General features: G+C 38.8%; 1 protein-coding gene across 19 annotated transcripts in view; it reads right to left on the bottom strand.

The window, feature by feature from the left end:
• Positions 1–22,824, bottom strand: part of TENM2 (teneurin transmembrane protein 2) — a 745,234-nt gene that overhangs the window by 80,443 nt on the left and 641,967 nt on the right. For 15 of the 19 annotated variants that reach the window (XM_081184705.1, XM_081184722.1, XM_081184721.1 and 12 more), the window contains 2 exons: positions 20,008–20,208; positions 18,918–19,130 (listed from right to left, as the gene is read on the bottom strand). In XM_081184705.1, the coding sequence (XP_081040831.1) occupies positions 18,918–19,130; positions 20,008–20,208 (414 nt within the window). The remainder of the gene's footprint in view (positions 1–18,917; positions 19,131–20,007; positions 20,209–22,824) is intronic. The other 4 variants (XM_081184719.1, XM_081184720.1, XM_081184717.1 and 1 more) reach the window with 1 other exon arrangement.

The raw sequence follows: 22,824 nt of genomic DNA on the forward strand, positions 1-22,824 counted from the left end.
CATTATTTTCATGCAATATATTTACATTTCAATCTAAATTACTTGCTCCTAAAAACTTCCTGAATATGTATAAGAGCTGGTGGTGACTGGAGCATCATGAGATGCTTATATTCATCTAACACTTAATAAGGCTCTTTTCCAAATTATCTTGAAGAGCAGGAATCAAACTCTGCATGCTAGAATAGTGCTAACATTTTTCTAAAACTCCAAATGCTCTCACAAAGAATTCTGTTGCAACACAACAATATGAGTACTATCTATGTAGGTAAATAATGGGCACTTCAATCATTCCTTACAGAAACTCGAGCCAGAGTTTTAAAGTAAACTGGAAACTTAATGCAAGCAGAGTATCCTAAAGATAGGTACACTGCTGTAACTCTATATATATGAAATATGTTAACAAAAGATATTATCAATGGGCCTCTGAAACAGAAGGACATTATACTAGAACAGGTTTCCATTAGCTTCACATAATACACTACTTTAACTATGCTAGTGCAGATTTCTTAGTCTCCAAATTAATATACAGATATATTTTCATGACAGCTTTTTAGCCTATCAGTTATTTAGAGCAACAATAGCCCTATCCAGGCCTGTGCAGAGCTTGTCTGAGCCCTGGTGTGGCAGTCTTGTTAGAATAAAGTTAACATTAATGGGATTTCAAAGCTGGAATTGACGTCCGGGGGCGGGGGATTTCTGAAAGGCGGTACTTTGTCTTGGATCTTAGGCAAGTCAATTGAAAAATAGCAGGTTTTTGGCATTTTTGTAAAAACAAAAAAACTCAACAACTTTTGGGGTGTCCTGGCTTTTACTTTTTGAAATATGGCAACCCTACTATAAACTCCATCAAAAAAGCAGCTGGTTCCTGGCAAGACCTTGGCTGGCTTATCCCAGCAAGGCCCAGGGTATGTATACCCTGGCTCCCCCCACCGTCTGTACAGGCCTGGCCCTCTCACATGCTCCTTCCATGCAATAGGCAATGTATGAACAGGGGCAGGCTTCCCTAAATGATGGTTCCCTAAGTGATGACAAAACCCCCTCCCCATATTTCTTATTTTCATGCTGTCCTCCCTCTTGCTTTCTGTTGTGCACTCCCTCAGCTCAGTGCCCTGAACAAGGAAACCGCCCACACCACCCTAAATCTGGTGTTGGTCTTGCAGCGATTCTCAACCTGTGGGTCCCCAAATGTTGTTGGACTACAACTCCCATCATCCCTGAGCTCTGGCCTTGCTAGCTAGGGGTGATGGGAGTTGTAGTTCAACAACATCTGGGGACCCACAGGTTGAGAAAGGCTGGCTAGAGGCAGGCAACAGCTCCCCAAACTGTCCCTTAGATCATATGTTGTGCCATCCCCACTCCCCAGTGTCCATGCATTGAGCATGGGCATCTGCAAAGGACTGCATCAGCTGCAATTCTCCACACTCAATGCACAGATGTCAGAAGTGGAGTCAGAAGGCGCACCCTGTGCTCCACATATTAATCCTATATGTGGACAGAATGCATTAATACAAATATTGACTTCATGTATTGCAGAGATACAACATGGGAAACATCATTCTCTGCATTAAACAGCATAGTTTTCTTCCTTACAATATATAACAGAAAATGTTTTTTAAAAAGCTCTCTTTGTTCAACTGCAGTATACACAGTCGAGCAGATAGCTTATCAGAATGGGCAAAGCATAAGTAAATGAGGGCAGAGCTCTTGGATGTCTCCAGCAGTGTGCCTCAACATGATCTAGCAAGACCACATATCTGGATAAGAAGTTACCTTTTCTTGACCTTTTGGTTCTCAGCTTGCCTAAATCAATATTAGAGGAGGATTGGGAAAGGCTATTAATTAAGAGAATGAACTTACCTGACTCAGTAAGTTTTGCAAATTTATTGTTTTTGCAATATCAATGCAAATATAGATGATTAAAGTTCTTTTATATAAGAACAAGAAACAATTAGAAAATCCCCATCCTATACTATATACTATGGATAATGGCATTAAAGTATAAATAAATCACTGTGAACTTGAGAGCATAAAGCAACAAGACCCAAATTAACATGGTTTCCTAGTATAGGATTCTATGTTCATTTCAAAATTGATTAAACTTCCATAATAAGTCTAGTTTATCAATGGTGGAACTTGTTAAACAGCTTAAGTAAAATGTATGCTAAGCTCTCAAAATGAGTTACCAATTTAACTCACATATTAAACCCTAACTAAACTTTTCAGACTTGGAATATGGAGAATAGAGGGGTATTGGTACATAGGATTTGGTGTGGTTTTTGTTTTTGTTTTTAAGTTTACAGTATATGGTTATTTGTAGTGGGTATTAGAGGTGGACAAATATGTAAGTTTCTGTTTCTTTCCATTTCTCATTTTTCCAATCTTAAATTTGGTTCTTATAGTTCCACACCAGTTTGCAATTTCTTTTTAAAGGCCTCATGACAATTTATTGGCATTTAGTACAATTCCTCCCAACAACCACACTTTTGTGAAGCAATTTCCACTGATACAATGCACACACACTTGTATTAATTGAATTAATGACAAAATAAGGGGTATAAAAGTGGGCCAACTACAGTATGTTGTAAGTTAAAAGCTTATGTGGATGATGTTGTTTTGACGTTGGAACACCCACTAGAAAGTGTACCAGTGGTTTTGGAGGAATTAAAGGAGTTTGGTAACTTAGCAGGTTTTAAACTAAACAAACAAAAACAACTAGTCAAAATGCTAGTAAAAAATACGGATACTCAACTCACGAAAGACTTGGAAAGAATTAAAAGTATGAAGAGTAAAAAGAAAGTAAAATACCTGGGGATATGGTTAACAGTAAATAACCGCAATATCTTTAATGAGAATTACTCAAGGGCTTGGAAAGAAATTAGAAAAGATTTGCAAATCTGGAGTAGAATGGAGTAGAATATTTTCAGATTATTTTTTTTGTCAATTCCTTGAAATCTATGAAAGGAAAGATTTTTCTTTGTTGTATCGTTTTTGTTCATGCTTTGTTGATGTGGAATGTTATCAGAAAAGCGTGTGCATGCGCACGCACACACACATGGTTCTTTCTGTGAAAAAAAGAAAAGCATGACTGATTTTTTCCAATAAGGTTGAAAAATCAATAACTCCTATGGATTGTACCTTGCACATTCCTAATGAACTCAGACCTTGGCATTCTTACAGCTGCATTTCTTCTCTGTAGAATCTATAACAAGTTGAAAAGCAGTCTTTGGTTTTATTTTGAAGGACGGGGAAAATGATCACAAACACAGATTTAAGGAGTACTCAATGAAATTTAGTCCTGCCGGTTGCATTTGTGTCATGTTAAAGGTATTGTTGATAGATTCATACGAGATTTAGTAAACAGTATTAGTTTTTGAGATCAGATTAAACCACAGAGTATTGTTATACAACTACTGAACATGAGTTTACAAAGAAACAGGTTCCCTTTTGAAAAACAAAGATACTATGGGCTCCTGTCAAAAAGTTACTTGGTTCCCTCAGGAGATGAAGTATGATGAATACAGAGCGCCATAAATCTGTCTGCATCTAGGAAGAATTGTACTTCTAGGCCATTGTAACATGAAGTAGACTACTGCAAATACTACATATCACACAGTAAGAAATCTTTAACCGAGAACCCAATGATTTGATAACTTCTGAAAGTCTTAAGGACACGGCACCATCCTTGTTCTTGATTTCATATGGCAGTGCATTATATCCCAGCACTAATAGCAGCTCAATCCAACAGCTCACATCAATTTAAAGGGCTGGTTCAGACATAATACTAAACCAGGAATGACAAACTTCTCCCTTTTGGCTATGAAGAAGGAATTTAGAAACTAGTAAAAGCATGGCCTCAACTGGGTTCAAAGACTGGTTTAAAACAGAACCATTTCTTTTATGCCTTAATACACTTGTGTATTTGCAGAAACTAAGGCAAGGTATTACCTTTTCCCAGATCCAAGCTACTTAACAATGACATTTCAAAATTCCTCCCCCAACCCATTATACACACAGTACCAGAAAAAATGTACTGAGATACATGGGTCCTGATAGACAAATACAACAGCTATCCTAGTCACACAATTCCCAAAGAAGGAATTGTTTGTATATGGGAAAGCGCTCCATTTCAGGCAAAGTCCCAGATGGAAAGGCTCTGCTGTAAGACCCCAAAACCAGTCCAGGGGTTATGGCAGATATCTATCAGTTCAGGCAGGGGCATGGTCAAGAGGCAGCAGTTCAGGTAAATTAGTTGCGACTGCCATACAGAGCTAGTAGAAAGATATTGTTCCAACAGTTCCTTCAGCCTGGTTCTGAGACTTTCAAGCTGGAGCTGCTGGAACTACACCCAGGATGATCCCCAGGCTCCTTGGACTAAGACTCCTGACTCTTCCTGAGCTACGCTAAGGTATGGGGCCTCCAGGTCATCCATCGGTGAGGAATCCTACAGCTAAAGTATGACAGAGAGAGACATAGATATGCTCCAGGACAGTGGGGGGCAAAGCTGTGACAAAACTGTGACAAAAAGTGATAATGGATCTACATATTTTGAAAAAACTTTGAAATACAATTTCCAACATTTCTGCACTGCTGATATCTTGAAAAATGGTTCCAATACCAGAAGGTCACAGGTAAAATGTTTATTGTGAAGCTCATCCTTAGTGTGAACAGCTTTTGTAAAGCCCTCCTAATCCCTTTCTTCAATCTATACTATATGCAGGGACTATGTGTAGCATGTACATTCTACTGACTACTACATTTGGGCTCCTTCATTGTACAAACTCCTATTTGCACACTGACTTGGACTACTATTTGTAAAAACTCATTTTTTCCCCACACCACATTAGATGATCAGTAATGTAGTATTGCTTGTCCAAAGTGTGGCATATCTCTATTAGGGAATGGTTGTTGCTGTGCTCATAGCTCATGAACAAAGCAAAGTAGAAAACCTGTTGCCTCCTTTATTCATCTTCTTAGTTTCCTTAAGACAAGCACAGCCATGGGATAAATTGTCATGCAACCATCTCAGATCAACCTAAAAATACTCCCTTTAAAATAATTAATACATTTTGCTTTCTTGGATCCATAGTGAACAACAACTTGTTACTTGAACAGGAATAAAAGAGTTGGGAAGTATGTTTGGAATAATGCCAAACTAACCACCAAAATGAAAGGCGCTTCAGATGTAATGGAATGCAGGAAGACCAGCAAGTAGTATAAGCTAAGATTATTATTATTCATTTCATTTATTAATCTCTTCCTATGAAGTGGATCAAAGCAATATTATATAACAGTTGCCAAAAAGAGTAACAGTTAAAACAATTACAAACCAAGTATAGATACTGGCTGGGATAAAAATATCCACTTAGAAGGCTTGTTGAAAGGCTTGTTTTCATGTTCAGCAGAGGCCAAAAAGATAATAGAAATGATGCCCGCCTGATATATAAAGGTAAAGGTAAAGGTAAAGGTATCCCTGACTGTCGTGGACGACTCTGGGATTGCGGCGCGCATCTTGCTTTACGGGCCAAGGGAGACGATGTTTGTCTGCAGACAGTTTTTCCGGGTCATGTGGGCAGCATGACTAAGCCGCTTCTGGCGAACCAGAGCAGCACACGGAAACACCATTTACCTTCCCGCCAGAGAGGTACCTATTTATCTACTTGCACTTTGATGTGCTTTGGACTGCTGGGTTGGCAGGAGCTGGGAACGAGCAACAGCTCACCCCATTGCAGGGATTCGAACCACCAACCTTCTGATTGGCAAGCCCAAGAGGCTCAGTGGTTTAGACCACAGCGCCACCCTGATACAGTGGTACCTTGGGTTACAGACGCTTCAGGTTACAGACGCTTCAGGTTACAGACTCCGCTAACCCAGAAATAGTACCTCGGGTTAAGAACTTTGCTTCAGGGTGAGAACATAAATCATGCAGAGGCGGCGCAGCAGCAGCGGGAGGCCCCATTAGCTAAAGTGGTGCCTCAGGTTAAGAACAGTTTCAGGATAAGAACAGACCTCCAGAATGAATTAAGTTCTTAACCCGACGTACCACTGTATATAGCAAGTCACAAAGGCTAGGTGTCACCACACTAAAAGCCCCATTTTGAAACTGTGAGGAATGAAGCTCCTGATAAGATGGTATTTGCAGGATGCTCTCCCCTGCAGAACACAGAGACCAATTGGGTATATGAGGGATGAGATTACCTTAATTTATGATTAGGTAAGGTTACATTAATGGTTTTAGTGCCACAGATGAACCCTGAAAAAGGACTTTGCTGGTAGACTGAAGAGTATTGCTCTGAGACTGAATTGCATCAGAGCACTGCACTTGTGTGCCCATTTACTCCAGGCCCAACTCAAGGTGCTGACTCCAGTGTATAAGACAAGAACTTGAAGTTGTGTCTCTCCCATGATCTGTCAGCCTGTGCCTTAATATTTTTAGGGGAGTTTCTGCTGGTGGTCTTGTCTATAAAAGTTCATTCAGTGGGGACTCAGAGCAGACTTTTCTTTTATATGGTGTCCCAGTTGTGGGGACTTTTTCCTGGTGGTGATACAATTGTCCCTCATACAATTGGTCTTCAGATGTCACATGAAGACATATTTATTCCTCCAAGTCTTTGGAGATTACTGAGCTGACTCCTGGTTGTTTCCTGCTGAATTATTTGCTGCTTTTAGTATTCCTTGTGTTTTTTGGATATGTATCATAATCTAAACGTTGATGCATGGTTTAACAAACAAACAACATATAGAGGGGCACAGGTTAGCCAACCCTGTTCTAGACCCTGTGGTAGAATTTCACCCTGAATTTTACCATGAGGCATTGCAATGGAAAATGGGAAATATAAAGTACATTCATCAGTGGAAAAGAATTTATATAGCATGTAAACACATATTTGGATGCACTTTTAACTGGATGCTTAATTAGCAGATTTTCTTAACAGCTTTCTTAAAGTGGTTATGGTCTGTTGTGAAAATCCTTCTTAATCAGGATTTTATGCAACTGTGTAATGACCCAAGAGTCTCTTTCTGGTCAGTGTACAAATCCAGGAATGACATATACTTAACACATTTAAAGTATTTTTCTCCTTATAATTTATCAAACAGTTTGCTCTTAATCAGTTATCTGAAAGCTGTGTTTTCTCTAACTGCACCATTCCAACCCAATATGCACAAGGGATATCTAATGCTCATATGGAATGCAATCACAAATCATTCTGCTCCCCTTCCCAGTTCTCCCACATAAAAGAAAATGAGGCTGTTTCTGGTTGTGTGGAGCACCTTGTGTGCACAGGCACCTAACTCCTGCAGGTCGTCAACCAGGTATGTTGCTGATGTCCTTTGCACAATAAAGCACACCTACCATCCCTAATAATATTACACACAGCTCCTATACATTATATACGGTTAGACCCATAGATCAGAGGCTACTTTCACTAAGAACAGTATAGTACACAGAACAGAACAGGAAAGAAATGGTGGGGAAATGCAACAGCAAGTATCTGCAGAAAAAAGATCTGGATCTCCCTTCCCTTCACATTTCTGCATTTATTGCATTAAAAACGTGTATGTAATAATATGTAAAGAATTAATCTAGGAAACACACAATAACAACAGCAGCAGCCAGATTGCACAAAAATACCTTACACCAGCATGCTGGCCTTTGCTCCTTGTTTCTCTGAGATTTAAAGTGCTTCAGTATATACTGCTTCATAATTCTTTTTTTAAAAAACACACAGTTACTACTGCCATTTTAGTTAAACTATAGATGCCCTTGATCCAATGCCAACCCACTCTGTATTTTCCCACTGTAATTGATGTATTTCACACTTTTATTTTATTTTTTCCATCAGTTTCTCAGAACATGCTCTCTATGGAGCAGGCCATAATCAGAAATGTGGGGATTGGTATTCCAATAAAGAATCAATTAATAACGATTCTAGAGAAACAATAGTAAAATACAATTTTGTTTCTATGATGCCAGTTAAGGAATCAATGGGTCTAACCATTTGCACACTTCTTTTCTTTTCCTTGCTTTTATTATCAATTCCTATCAGAACAAAGAAACCAATGACAAATTCCGTTTGTTTTCCCTGTACCTACTAACTTTCTAAAACACAAATATAAACAAAGCAAAACAAGAGGTTCAGTCAGAAATCAATGCTGCATCTTGGAAATTACATTCAGAAAACACAATACTTGTTACTGTTATGCTACCTGTGAACTGTTACTGTAAGACTTTGAAAACAGATGAGGAGCTGATGAAGAGGTGGAAAGTGCCCAGGAGTGGACTGGAGTGAAGCCTGTGAGCTTGGTCCAGTCCGGCCCCAGGGCGGAGCCAGTACTGCAGCTTGCCCACGATTGGCAATTTGAGGGCAGGCTACAATCCCAACTGGCTGGGATGAAGACCAAACAGGGTTGTGCCAGCCTGGGAAGACCCCTGGCCATGTCCCTCATTGGAGCCAAGGGGATGGGGAGTTCCTGTCCTGCACTGCTGCCTGACCACATATGATAAGCAGTCCTGTAAGACTTTGAAAATAGATAAGCAGGAAGTACAGCTTATCAAATGCTGTAACCCTAATGCTGTCTCATATTGTGCTTTATTTTTTATTTTAAAAAGGAACAAATAATTATCATGAAATAAACTTTGACGTGGCATGCAAAAAACCCCCAGTAAAAGTGCTATGATACTTTAAAATCAAAGGAATGCAGATTTTTTTAAAAAAGAAAATTAAACCCTGCTTTCTAACTTTAATGATAAGCAAGCTGCTGCCATAAAGCTTTGTGCTATGATGCTAATTTCTTTATTGGCTCACAGAGGGAATAGGTCTGCAAGAGCAAAAACACACATTCTGCCCTGCTTCATTAAAGGGAAAAGCAAAAGACGTCGGCTTAGTTTATATTCACAATGTGCTGAAAAGTTGATGGCAGCATGCTGAAAGAACCACTTTCCACTTTCCACCATTCCCAGTGGTAAAAACAAAAGAGTGTTCTCTCATCTGTACTGACGTTTCTTTGGTTTTATGAGAATTACAATCATCAATGGCAGTTACTCCTTTTGTATTTGCACAAACTGAATTTGCAAAAATAACATCATTTCTCTCCTTGTGGGAGATTCCAAGCCATTTGAGATCAGTATTTTGATGCTGAACCACTTTTGTGATCAATAAATCACCAGCTTGTAAAGAAAGAGAATTAAGTAAAATGTTATTACTAAACTAGTAAGATACTTATTTTCTCTCCCTCCCCACTTTAATGCAGCTTTCTGGATAAAATATGAGACTATAATTTCTATACTTTTAATTAATTATATATACAGGCAGCCCGCCATTTACGAAGGGGTTATGTCCCAAGGCACAGTGCGCGTTGGTCGTGTATAACTGAAACCCATTGAAAAAGACTGCAGACACCTGCTCTACCCTTTTAGTGACATTTCAGTGACATCTTTATGCTGTTTCTCAGTCACTTCCGGGTCCACATATTGAACACACTTAAACAGGGGGCTGCCTGTATTCCAATATCCTTCACATATTAAAAAAAGTATTAATAGCACTTTGGAATGGACCTATTACTATCATGCTAATGGTGTTATCGTTTTCAGTAGTATGGTGAATTGGGACCATGTTCAAGATATTTGGTGGACCTTTTGGAGAAAATTAAAATGTACGCAGCTGAAATTCTAGCTACATATATTATTCACTAACAGCTTTGTTATTTAACATATACCTAAAGAAAACATAATCACCTTCTTTGTGGTTTTGACTTAGAACTCATATAAAATTGAACACATATTCTAAAGTTACCAGTGCTTGTATATTTCAAATTTTTGTATTAAGAAATGAATCAATGTTTAATTATATGAAAAAATACCTCTATTAACTCCTGTAATTTGATGCAGAATAACTACCTGAAAATGCCTACATGCTGTCCTTCTTTGCTGTGCATAAATAACATGCCTTGTTCTTTGTAAGTTGATTGAGCTACTCTGCACTGGACTGCTAATGCATCAATATAGAATAAAGATATAATGGGATTAGGAGAAAAGCAATAAACCTGCATCTTGAATGGCAGTTTTTCAAAATTATGGTTCCCTGTTACCAATACAGCAAACCTAGTGCCTTTTGATTTACATAGTTTCTCAGAGTACTATGAAAATCTTATACGATTTAGAATGCTATGAGTCTTATAGGATAGGATTGAAACAGGAATGAAAAGAAACAACTTGCTCGTTTGCTTATTTGAAAACCCAAAGGGGAAAAAATAGCCTTGATGAAAGAAAAACATGTGACATGACAATTGCCATTACAAATTAAACACTGGGATCACATAAAACCTCATCCAAGCTGCTGTGGGGGTGGGGTGGGGAGGACAAGTACAGACGGTCTCTTGCACATCAGCTGCCACTGAGTAGTTCACATCATGAAAAACCAGCTGCATGTCCTGCATCTGGAGCAACCTATTATAGGGAGAATGCTGTAAATCAGTCAGTCTACACATGCAACAGTTGCTGTAATCTGGCAGGAATTTTTGCAACTGCACAATACATTTTTCAGCCAGAGTGATTATTGGAATCATTGCTAAATTGCTGGGGACAGCCTAGATCACACATTGTGCGATTTGGCTTTAAATGATAAACGATATTAGATGGAATTCACCCCATGAATTGCATCAATGCAGTTCTGCCTACCCTCCATACTACATCTGCACTCAAGGCCAAATGGCATGGTCAGTGTCGCATGTAGTAAGACTCTTACAAGGGCATTATTTATTTTCATCCTACGATTCCTATTAATATATCAGACTACAATGTAAATCAAATTGTAAAATGTGTCTTTCGCTTCTTATCCCACATTAGTAACACTCAGGTATGTACATAAAGAACCTGAGAGGCTCAGTTACATTTTTGGTGTAAAGAGTGATAAGTCATAGGAGAATGTTTTTTCAAATATATTCAACTAGTAGCAGAAATGATTGAATTATACTGAGATAGTGCCAATACCAGGATCAGCCCTTCACCTTCATGCTAGGTCTTGATGAGGATAAAGTTGGTGGAGAATTTGTGTTTACAACTCTAAGGCATCTCCATAAAACCATACATGATGCCTGTGGAAATAATGCCACTGTCTAGCCCATCAAATGTCAAATAAATAAACAAACAACTACCTGACATTTAGAAGACATCTGAAGGCAGCCCTGTTTAGGGAAGTTTTTAATGACTGATGTTTTAATGTATTTTTAATCTTTTGTTGGAAGCAGCCCAGAGTGGGTGAGGAAACCCAGCCAGATGGGTGGGGTATAAATAAATAAATAAATAATAACAATTAAATAAATATTATTATTATTATTATTAAACAAAGATTTTTTTGCTTACTTTTATTTTAAAAAAAGATAAAGATTGAACTTTGCAAGTTTACTTACAAGTAGTTCCACTGACCTCAGTGAGTGTGCTTCATCTGAGCTCTACAAGAGAATATCACCCAGATCATTTGCAAATTTCTATATACATACAACTTCAATATGCAGCTGGTGTTTGGAAAGACATGATTTCAGTCTCAATAGTTAGCTGAATATTCTGGATTTTTAATTCAAGAATTAAAAGTATGATGGCTATGATGCATTATTATAAAATAATAATGTGCAGACCAATTCTGCAAATCATTTTCATGTGTGGCTCTGAGATTTCCTTCTTTTTAAGAAGCTCCCTACTTTTTATTTGACTTCCAATAGTGAGCGCCCAACTACCACCAGAGTTTAACTCTACAGTTAAAATATCTCTGTTATTTTGTCTCCAGCAATACCGTGTAATACCTTCACTCACGGAAACTGGTGCTTGACACTACAGGGTATAAAATAACATAGAAAACACATTGTTGGAACATTAACAGTTGGCTAGTGCAGTAAATACACTTCAGGACAGCAAACTCAGCTCTTTCCTTTTAGCAGTTAGATCAGCAGCTTGATCAATCCTATTTCATTTTTCTTTTCTTTCTGGGGCTTCATAAAAGTTCGAGAATTGATAGAAAAATCAATATAGCCCATGTAGACACAGGAAAGAAATATTCTTATTTAAGTCAGGAAGTTATTTACAAATATCTGCAGGATGCAGCTCTTTGAAGTCCTGCATGACACAGTTGAGAGGAACACAGCTGAGAAGTACACTGATTGCCTTTTAAAGTGGCCTAGAGAAGGAATAAGGTTGTATGTTTTGCACATAAATAAATGGAAAGGCGAAAAATGGCAACATTGTGTGGCATTTTCTAGTCATGACTAAAGGCGCGAAGTTAAGTGACAGATAACTGATATTCCTATTGAAATTGTGTTTTATCTGTTCCTAGAAGATCATACAACAAGCAACTGTTGATTCTCAATAAAGCCTGAATATAATTAATTATGTTTTTACCCTACCAGCAGATAGAACAAAATTGTCACCCAAGTAGATGCAAGCTACAAAAAATGAAGCACACTTTAAAATTCCACTAAATTATTGATACTTAGGCTGTAATCCTAGACATATTTATTTGAGAGTAAGTTCTATTCAACACAACATGAATTATTTCTGAGTAAACTTGCACAGGAATGTGCTACTAAGACCTATTAGTGCGCAGTTACCAACCAATGGGATCACCACAGCATCAACAGCCTTTCCACGCATGGAGGCCAGAGCGGGGGGAGAGGCAGACGATTGCTGCACTAGCGAACAAGAAAATTGTGGTCATTTTGATCCTAAGACACTGTAACACCATTATTGTTGTTTCCTGCACCCTGGCCCCGGCGACCTCGGACTACCTGGCTGGCAAAGCCACAGTTTCTTTTACTAAACTCAGGTGTGCCTGGGAAGACTGCTTGGCAATTATGGTATTATTTCATTATAATTTTGTTTCAACATAGATTTAGGCAAATGTCATATGTTCTCTCGCACAAAAGAAGATGCAGTATTGATCACATTGGATGAAGACATTTAAATCTCTATTGTAGAAACTTTGTTGATTAAGCAGGTGGCGGCATTTGTATTCTTTATCTAGTCATGTCCTTTTTCTCACTTTCTTATAGATTGGAGTGAAAGGGCTAGAAATAACTACAGGAATATGACACCCTCTCCTCCCCAGCACTTTTTCAGAATTGCTTGCTTTTGTCAGAGGTAGCACATTCCCCTCTTTGTTATCTTCAAATTTTATCCCATCTCTTGCGGAAATTGTTTCTGCTTTTTTAAAGCTATTATTGTAATTACTTTAAGGAAATCAGTAAGAAAAAAAATAAATCTTTGACACAAAGAGTATTCTAATGGGACAAAACTATCCAGCAGTGCTGGAAGGCAACACAATGTTCTACTGGGCATAGATTTGTTGATTACTGACTTAGCTATAACAGTAGATGAAATGCAAGCAATATTCTTGATCGACTGCAACTCTTTCCCCCTTCCCTAATACTCTCCACCCCTTCTGCTCCCTGGGCCTGGAAAAAGCAGAATGTTTGTATGATGCCTAAAAGGGCAAATGTTTTAAGGTGATCTTATCAAAACAATATCTACTGCTCTACACAGTAAGATTAGTGGTGAATACCAATAGTCACAATCTAATGTACAATATTATTGTTTTGTCATTCCAAGGAATAGGGTCCAAAATGAAAGCACTTTTACATGGGCTTTTGCCACAGAAATATCCGGTTGAATAAAATAGAATACCAAATATTACATGTATTTGAGTGTGTGCTGTTTTAAAAAATATTATACATGTGAGTAAAGCTCAGTTTAACTCTTCATTGAAAAGTGGGATCAAACACACCGCAGCAGCCCTGAAAAACATTAACAAGACTTCTATGTAAAGTATTCTACAACTCTGTATTCCAAGAGTCCTCAACCATGGGTGTTTAATCAGCCCTTCATTTTTTTAGTGACAAAAATCAATGTTTTTAGCTTTATGATTCTTTACGTAATGCACATACATGTGCTAAGGGTCACACTGACTCAAACAAATGCTATTTAAAGTAATTAGTTACTTGTCATGTCTATAGATGTTTAGCTCAGAATCTGTACTGTTTATTTCATGTGGGAAAGAAACATAGAAGGTAAAACATCCACCCCACCCTAATATTTTGTTTATTTTATAGTAGGCAAATCACCCATTTTCCTTAATATCACCAAAAATGGTATTAGGGGTCAACAGTAACCCACAGGTTTGCAAAACACATTTACAAACCTATGTGTTCTCTCATTGTTTAATTTTTTATTTGGATCCAGCAAAACTATTTTTTCATCATAGCTATCACATTGCATGGAACTTATTAGGGTAGGTTAGGCATTGGAATAATGTGTTGTGGTGTGTCGAAGTGCTAGGTGTGGCCATCGCCTATGCCTTCAATTTATAGGGGTATTCCGGTAAAGGAATCTGCGGTCGTGTATTCCGTCCGAAGCCTGCTTGGCGGGAGGCCATGGCACGACCCGCGGTGACATCAGGGGTGAGCCTATAGTTGGATTAGCATCAACAGGTGATGAACCCCTGGTGAATAAACCCACTTGTTTTGCGATCCAATGTCTAAGCCAATACCTTTTCATTGCTGTAATCAATAAAGTTGTGGCCTTTTCTAGCCCATTAACCTTATATCACGTGTCCCTGTGTCTTCATTTTACTTCGCGGGGGTCGGGTCCTCGAACCACAACCCACAGGTTTGCAAAACACATTTACAAACCTATGTGTTCTCTCATTGTTTAATTTTTTATTTGGATCCAGCAAAACTATTTTTTCATCATAGCTATCACATTGCATGGAACTTATTAATCTGGGTTTACTGAGTTCCAAATTTAAGGCGCAATAATTTGCAAGCCAATAGCTCCCACACCTCAGCAAGATACCAGACTTAAGGGCTATTCTTAGTCATGAACCTTTAGGTGGCCCTTTTTCCCTGTTCATAGAAATGTGTTGCTGAGGGATGCCCTCATCACTTCTGGGGCACAATGTCACCGGCCTCCTTGAAAAAATTCAATACCATCATCAGATGTGATGATCAGCTTCAACACTGAAGTACCACTGCGAGACAAATTTGCTCCTCTGTAAGATCTATGGGATATGTTTACCTGCACTCCTGCACAATCATTCTTGCCATGTGAAAATAAATGCCATTCACATGAGATGTCCAATGTGGCAGCATATTTATGATTGAAATCTAGGCCCAGTGGAGGTTAACAAAGCAACAATACATTTAATGGGGCTCTGTATATATAACAACTGGGCAGTGGATGATCTAAGCAAAAAAGCAACCTCTGGTTTTCACATGGAAATCATCACACAAACCACAGAACAAAAACAAAAAACCCCAAACTCTCATGGTAAAATTTTAGCATGTAGTATGTTCAAGAATTCACTTTGCGTTGGCATATTTCTTTTTGTTGTTGCTCAGTTGTAATTTCTGTTCTATGGTTTCATTATAACCTTATCCGATGATTGTAAATCACTTCATAAGTACACCACAGACCTTCATTATCACTGCAGGGAGCTGTTTTTCTCTGTAAGTTAGCAGGTGCAGGAATGGGATAGTGGTTGCAATATGCCATATAGAAAAATCTCTGGGATCTACTTCATTGACATAAGGCCACCACCTACTGTGGCTGTTTAAGTGAAGATCAGTGGCATGAGCACATTTTTAAAATGGTGCATAAGGTTTTTGCATTACCACTTTTCCAGTTAGATATAGTCACTTAACCTCTTAAGATTGAAAACGCATCATTTTCAACATATATATTATTATTACTGCACTGCGTGTTCTACAGTAGTTCTACAGTACTGTTTTTACCTGTAGTGAGCATCCACGTCTAGAATAGGTGAGAGTTTGTGTCAAAAATAAAATCCTGTATTTCAGAATTCTCAGCCCATTATGAGCCAAGCCCAAACCCTCTCCGTTGCTTGTACTGAGCTTAGTACCACCTCAGAAGCAGCAGACTATGTGCATTTACATCTCCTACCCTTTACACTAGAATTAATCTTGCAGTTGGTGTAATAACACTGGGGACAGTAGGGGCTGGGGCTTTAATTTTATTGAGAACACTTCTGCAGCTGCATTCTGGACACCAGGACCCCCCAAGGAAACTACATTCCCTGAGGGAACCTAGGACAGCATTCCTCAAGGTCCTCCTTGCTGTGAAGCCCAGTGTTAGCACCACCACTGTCAAGGAAAGTTTTGGAAATATGGAAGAGGGTGATTTGGGGAGGGGGGGCAGGATGTGGAATCACATTTCTTCATCAGCTTGGAAAAATTATGGGGAAGTTTACTTCTATGTACAGTGGTGCCTCGCAGGACGAAATTAATTCGTTCCGCGAGTTTTGTCGTCTTGCGATTTTTTTCGTCTTGCGAAGCACGGTGTCGGGAAAGTTTTGGAAAAGCTTCAAAAATCACCAAAGTCTTTAAAAACCTCAAAAAAGGCTACCACACCGCGTTCTATGAGTTGCTCCTCGAAGTCAAGTCGCAACTGTATTAACGGTGTTAAGAAAAAGGAAACAAACTTGCAAGACGTTTCCGTCTTGCGAAGCAAGCCCATAGGGAAAACCGTCTTGCGAAGCAGCTCAAAAAACAAAAAACCCTTTCGTCTAGCGAGTTTTTTGTCTTGCGAGGCATTCGTCTTGCGAGGTACCACTGTACATGAAGCTCCTGGCAGGACTGAAGTAAAAAGAAAAAATGAAGATGCAGAGATTCACTTGTTATAGAAAAAAATAGAAACCCAAGGATAAACGTTCAAGTTAATTTTGTAAACGTTTTAAGATTCTGTAAGCTCCAATCCTAAAGCATAATAAGGCAACATCATTCTCAGTATATTTTCTATTCACCAATAATAAGGCTACAGTTTTTATACGACTCCTAAGTCCTACAAAGTTTGAGAGGAGTGCTTATGCGTCAATATTTTACACTGGAAAAACAAAGTTCAAATCTGTAGACAATGCTTTGGAAATTATTTGCAGGAAAGACTGTGACAGTGCACATTGACAGTACTTCAAACGTGGTTGTTTTTTCCTCTCACTTGTGAAAAGCAAGGTAAAATGTTTTCTTCATAGTTTAGCCTTTATAGTTGGAACTATTAACCAGTAGGCGTAAAGTGTTATCTAGAACAAATCATATCCGAGCAATCTAAATACATTCATCTTGTTGGGTGCACAGTAACATCAAACTAAGATTGCAGTCCTATACACACTTACCTGAGGGTAAGTCTCACTGAATTAATTCGGACTTACTTCTGAGTAGATATGCATAGGACTGCTCTGTAAGACACTTAGGTTACAAAAATACATGAAGACGTTTTTAAGAATAAAGACGTTAACACAAAGTTAGTGGAATAAGGTAAACCTTTTTGGAACAATTATTGATTAAACACAACATTCATATAAACCGAAATTAGTCTTGAAATTTACCCCATAAATGAACCACATTTGAAGAGATGCTGCTGCTGTTGCTGTAGAAATGCATAAGGCCAAAACAAAAACAGAAAACCAGCCTGCATCTGCTTGGGAATATCGATTTAATGTTTATAAACTGTGTTAGAAGTATGCTATAGCAGTATGCTAGCATCACCTTTAAATATGTGCAGGATATATATTTATTTTAAAGGTCATTTCTCTTTCTAATTTAAGTGTGTGTCCCAAAAGGTTTAGCTACCCAAAGAGACTTAAAAAAAAGACACTTAACAAAAATAAAATAAAATTCTGACAAACACATCCAAATAACTTTGGTTTAAAACAAAAACAAGTCACTGGTAATAGGGCTGTCCTTTTAGAGTCTCCAGTTGCCATCATAATTTCAATTATAATTTGTCCTTTTTAAAAATGTTTCATTCACCCACCAAAGAAACATTAAAAAAATATATTGAATAACTGCTTGTTTTTAATTCTCCTGGACATTTTGAAAAGAATTTGTTATCTAAATAAATGGCTCAGGGGAAAAGAAAACAGGCACACATTCTTGAGGTTTTTCTTCCAGGTTTACAAATAATGATGTGCTCAGTCTTGTATTACTTTTGTACACAACATAAGTAAATTCTCAGCAGCTATCTGGGTTTTCCATGCACAACATACATCTTGAAAGGATAAATTAAGTAACTTAGGTTTAAAATTCAAAATGGTCAAAAACATCTGAAGCGATATATGTTTGTTATTACTTTCCAGGCTGACATATCACAGTGGAGATGCAATTGTGTTAGTCATGGCACTCGGCATGATTCCAAAGCTGTGCTGAGTAGCATGCTGTTTGGAAAGGGTATACCAGCATGCTGTAGCATTGGCTCGGCCCTCCCATGCTGTGTCAGTCTATAGGCAAACACCATGACCACTGTCACAGAACAACGCATGAAAATGCTAGGGAGCTATTTCGGTAACAACGGGAAGCCAGTTCCCCCTCAACTTGACCCCTGCTCTTGATGGGTATTGTGGTGATGTGTTTTGAATGGAATATTTAATAAGCAGGAAGCATCAGGTCAGGAAGTGAAAAAAGAAGGACATTTGTTGAAACACACACACACACTAAAATTTAGTTGAAAATCTCATCTTGTAGGTAATACCCACATAGAATAAATAGTATATCATTTAGTGGAAACCTAGTTTGCATCAGTATACAATTTAACTTAGTACTGACTTGAAACAGATTTTCCTGCTTGGGGTTTCAGAAATGAAGCTAGTGCTGTTTGTTTGCTTATAAAAACTTAAAATCTAAATATTTTTCAATAGAAACTGATGACTGCTCCAGTTATAAAACTGCAGTTATAAAATTAATTATTTATAAAATATAAAACAACCCACATCTCAACCAAATCATAAATACAAATGTCAGCATAAAAAACAAAGACCACAATAACACTAAAAATTGGAAGCATAAGAGTCCATAAAGGGACAGCCCTTTGCCATACACAATAGTAACTATGTTTCTACAAGTTATGAAAAGAAAGCAATATGTGCCTGTTTCGGTGGCTGTCGTTTGCCTACCAATGGTGCAGTGCTCCCCATTCCAGCCCTCTCGGCATTCACATTTCCCATCTTTACAAGTTCCATGCTCTGTGCAGCGGGGATGGCAGACACGTTGGTCACAGGCTACCCCCGTCCAGCCCTCTTCACAGCGACATGCTCCGCCAATGCAGACACCATGGGTGCCACAGTCTACAGAGCACACTTCTGGAGGGAGAAAAAAGAGGAATTCGGTTATTGCCAAACTTTGTCATGGGTACTGGCAGCATCTTGGATTTAGGGATCTGCACTATCATCGGCAAGATATGCAGAAGGGGTACACCTTTGGAACTCAAATGGTTGCTACGACCTACTCAAGCCTTTGCAATTCTGCTGAGAAAGCCAACAAGAAAGACCACTTCAAAGTGAAATTAATGCTACAGACATCTGAGTAAACCAGCCTAGCTCCAAGATTCACCCCAATTAATACCTAAGAAAATGAGTACATTTTTAAATCACCAATTTGTTGGATGTACCCTGAACTGCCACATCTAGATGCCAGGATGCCTCTTCATGACCATGCTACAAAATACAGCCTCCAAAAATGAAATAAATTGGAAATGTAAGTCTTTTGTATTTTGACCTTATTTATCAGCAATATATGCCAGCTACATTATCATTCAGATACCTTTTAAGCAGTGAGAGTAAGTAGGATGGAATCATGTTAGTTACCAAGAATCATATGGATACGTGAGGAGGGGACAATCAACATTTTACCTTAAAATATAAAGTGAGAATGGTGGGGCAAGAACTAAATTTCAAAATTACATTGTATTACTCTAATCAATGAAAAAAATAGAATGAAATAATATGTGCCATATACTATACCTTCATGTGTGAGAGAAGTAGCAGACTCATCAGAATCATTAAGAGAGCTTCAATATAGGTCTCTGAACTTACCTTAGAAGTGTAGCAGTCACTGTAACAGTTGAGTTACTGAGCTGAATCACTGATTTGTACTATCTTGAATGAGTAGTCAAGGACCATTGACTATCAAGATTTCAAAAGGCTAAAATAAATTGCACAAATTAAATGTTTTTCTTACCAACGGAGCAGTCTGGTCCCATCCAGTTGGGATCACAGTTACAGAGGCCTGTGTCAGAGAGGTATGTGCCATGCCCACTACACTGGTCTGGGCACTGGGCACGTGGAAGTTCACAATTTAAGCCTCCCCAGCCTGGGCTGCAGAGACACTCTCCATTTACACAGATACCATGGTTGGAGCAGGAAGGATCCAAGCAATCAACTAAACACACACAAAAAAACAAAAACAAAATAAACACTCTGTGAAAAAGGTCAGTGCACAGGATGTACAGTCTGAATTGACACCATTTGATGGATCTGTGCTCAGCAGGTTCCGCCTTGCTGCAATGAACTAGAGCAAACACGTGCAGTTGTTCTTTAGGCTAGCTATTTTGGGAATCTGAAAATATAAAAAGGTCACTCTGATTGCTCTGGAAGAAATTCCAAAAGCTGAATCTAGTCAGAAAAACAAAGGAAGGAGAGATCATCAAAACAAAGTTGCAGTCAGGGCTAATTTGAAAACAAACCACAATATTCCAAACATTGGGATACCTAAGTGGCTTTTATTCAGTTCTAATTCTGCAGATGTTCCAACAGTACAAACCTGTACATAGCAATTTCTGTAACTGAGAGTCATTAAGCATCTAATCCTTTGTGTTTTTCTGTGGAATCTCTCAAAATAATTACCCCTCTAATTTACAAAAGCTTTATCCTATGAGAAGAGATGGAAAGGCTACAACAGAGATGAAAAGGCTCTCTCTCTTTCTGTTACCTAATTTAAGATGTCAATCTGAATGCTTAAGTCAGCATAAACCAGGTTGTCAACACAAGATATCCATATTGATAGACACACACTCCCCCCCCCCCCGCAGCTCTGCAAATGACTCCAGTGTACCATACATTCACACCAGCGCTGTTATGTTCAAGTGGGAGAGGGGCAGATTTGGTGGGAAGAATAGTACTGAACAATCCCACTAAATGTGCTGATCAGGAAAACATAAGATCCCCAATGAACATGCCAAACAAGAGCGCAACTTTTGAAGAACTTGTGACAATTGCCTGTTTCCACACAAGCATCTGTATCTGAAAATGTGAGCTATTTTATCCCAGCAGCTATTTTACCTGTGATGGGGTTTGGAGTCCCCTTTTCCTTAATTTCTCCTGCCACTCTGCACTGAGTAGTTCTGTGAGATAGAAATGCCACCTTGCCAAGCCCCCATCAGCATTACTGATATGAAAGTTTGCTAAGCAGCCAAAACACACATCCTTAAGTTCTGTACTTTGAATCATTCTGTGTGGCTGTTGAACAGTTGTAGTATCAGGAGTGGGTGAGTGGGATGGGATCCAGGAAGGGACACATAAGGGCACAAAACTCATTTCTTGGTGGGGTAAAGCTTCCCCCCAAAATAAATATTAGCATTTTCCATCAGTAAAAGGAAAGATGGAACTGGAAGGCCTTTCCATCCACACTGCTGAGAGAAGCGTCACCACATTACTCCTTTAACTGCCATTTAACCCCACACATTTCATCAGGCTACAGCAGATATGATGGGACTTCAGAGTTTCTTCATTGGTTCACCTGAGGAGACCAATCACTTTTGGCTCCTCTTCTTAAACTCTTCCCATTCCAGCTGGATATTACAAGAAATTTGTAATTAAGAACTAGTGCTTGACTTGGCTTTCTTCTACCTTCCAAATTGTTGCATGCACAGAATAGGGCCCGCTCACACAATGGAACCTTTCTCCCTTCTCCATCCACAACAAAGCCCTTACTCCCAAAACTGTTCTGCTGGGTTGGGGGAACCACAAGAACAGATTTAGAGTGTACAGGGGCACTTGCACTACTTTGAATCCCACCCAAAATGTCTAGGAAATTCTAGCATACTTGGGTCTCAAGGATTTCAATACAGTGCCTGCTACTGCTGCTACTGCAGGACATACAAACTCTCTTGGGACTGTGTGATCTACCGCCACTGCGGGGCTGTTTGGGTTTTGTCCAGCTCTAGTCCCCTCCATCACTCCCACAGGGTCTATCAGGCCATTTTGCACTTCCACTTGCGCCTTTAGCACTCAGAAAATGACATGTGCCAGTTGCCATGCCATATCTCTACTCCTCTAGGTCTGCCATGTCCAGCATGAAAGCTAATTAGCATGTCCTTCTGGTCTTGAGTGAGGACTTGACTGCCCTTTAGTTTGATGTTTTTGTCATGTTGCTGAATAATTAGTTCAGTAAGTTGAGACCCAGCTAGGTAGGATTTTAAACAGGTGGTAAGCAGCAGCTCAGAAAATTTTGTATAAAGTCTGGCAACTGATTATGAAAGGGATGAGTTTAGAGGTTGATCAGGTCAAGGTATATATGATTAGTTGTAGAACTGATCAATAGGGGAGGGATAAAGTAAGAATTAATTAAATAGTAAAGGGAAAATCAGCTATGAATTAATTAGCAAGGGAATCTAACATATACAGATGCTGAGGGAAAGGTGATGCCTCAGAGAAAGATCAGCAGCAATGTACAGGGGCAGGGGTAAATCCCAGACAAAGAGAGTTCTGAATTAAGAGAGAAAATCGTAACTTTACCCTAAGTCTGTAATCACACACACATTTCTCACTGCACCCAAATTCTCTGCACTTGAACACATATACAGAACCAGAATTAGAAGGCCACAGGCAACCATCAAAATCAGATCCCTTTCAAGAGAGACAGGAAAAATGAACTGGCTGGCTCCCCAAGGGAAGGATAACTCTAAAGATCATTTTGGAGTAATGATGCTTTTCTGCCTTCGAGTGATTGGAGGATAACAATCCACTTGATGGCGTCTTGTGCCCACACACAAAAACA

Source organism: Podarcis bocagei, assembly GCF_964188305.1.
Source record: "Podarcis bocagei genome assembly, chromosome: 2".
Lineage (NCBI taxonomy): Eukaryota > Metazoa > Chordata > Lepidosauria > Squamata > Lacertidae > Podarcis > Podarcis bocagei.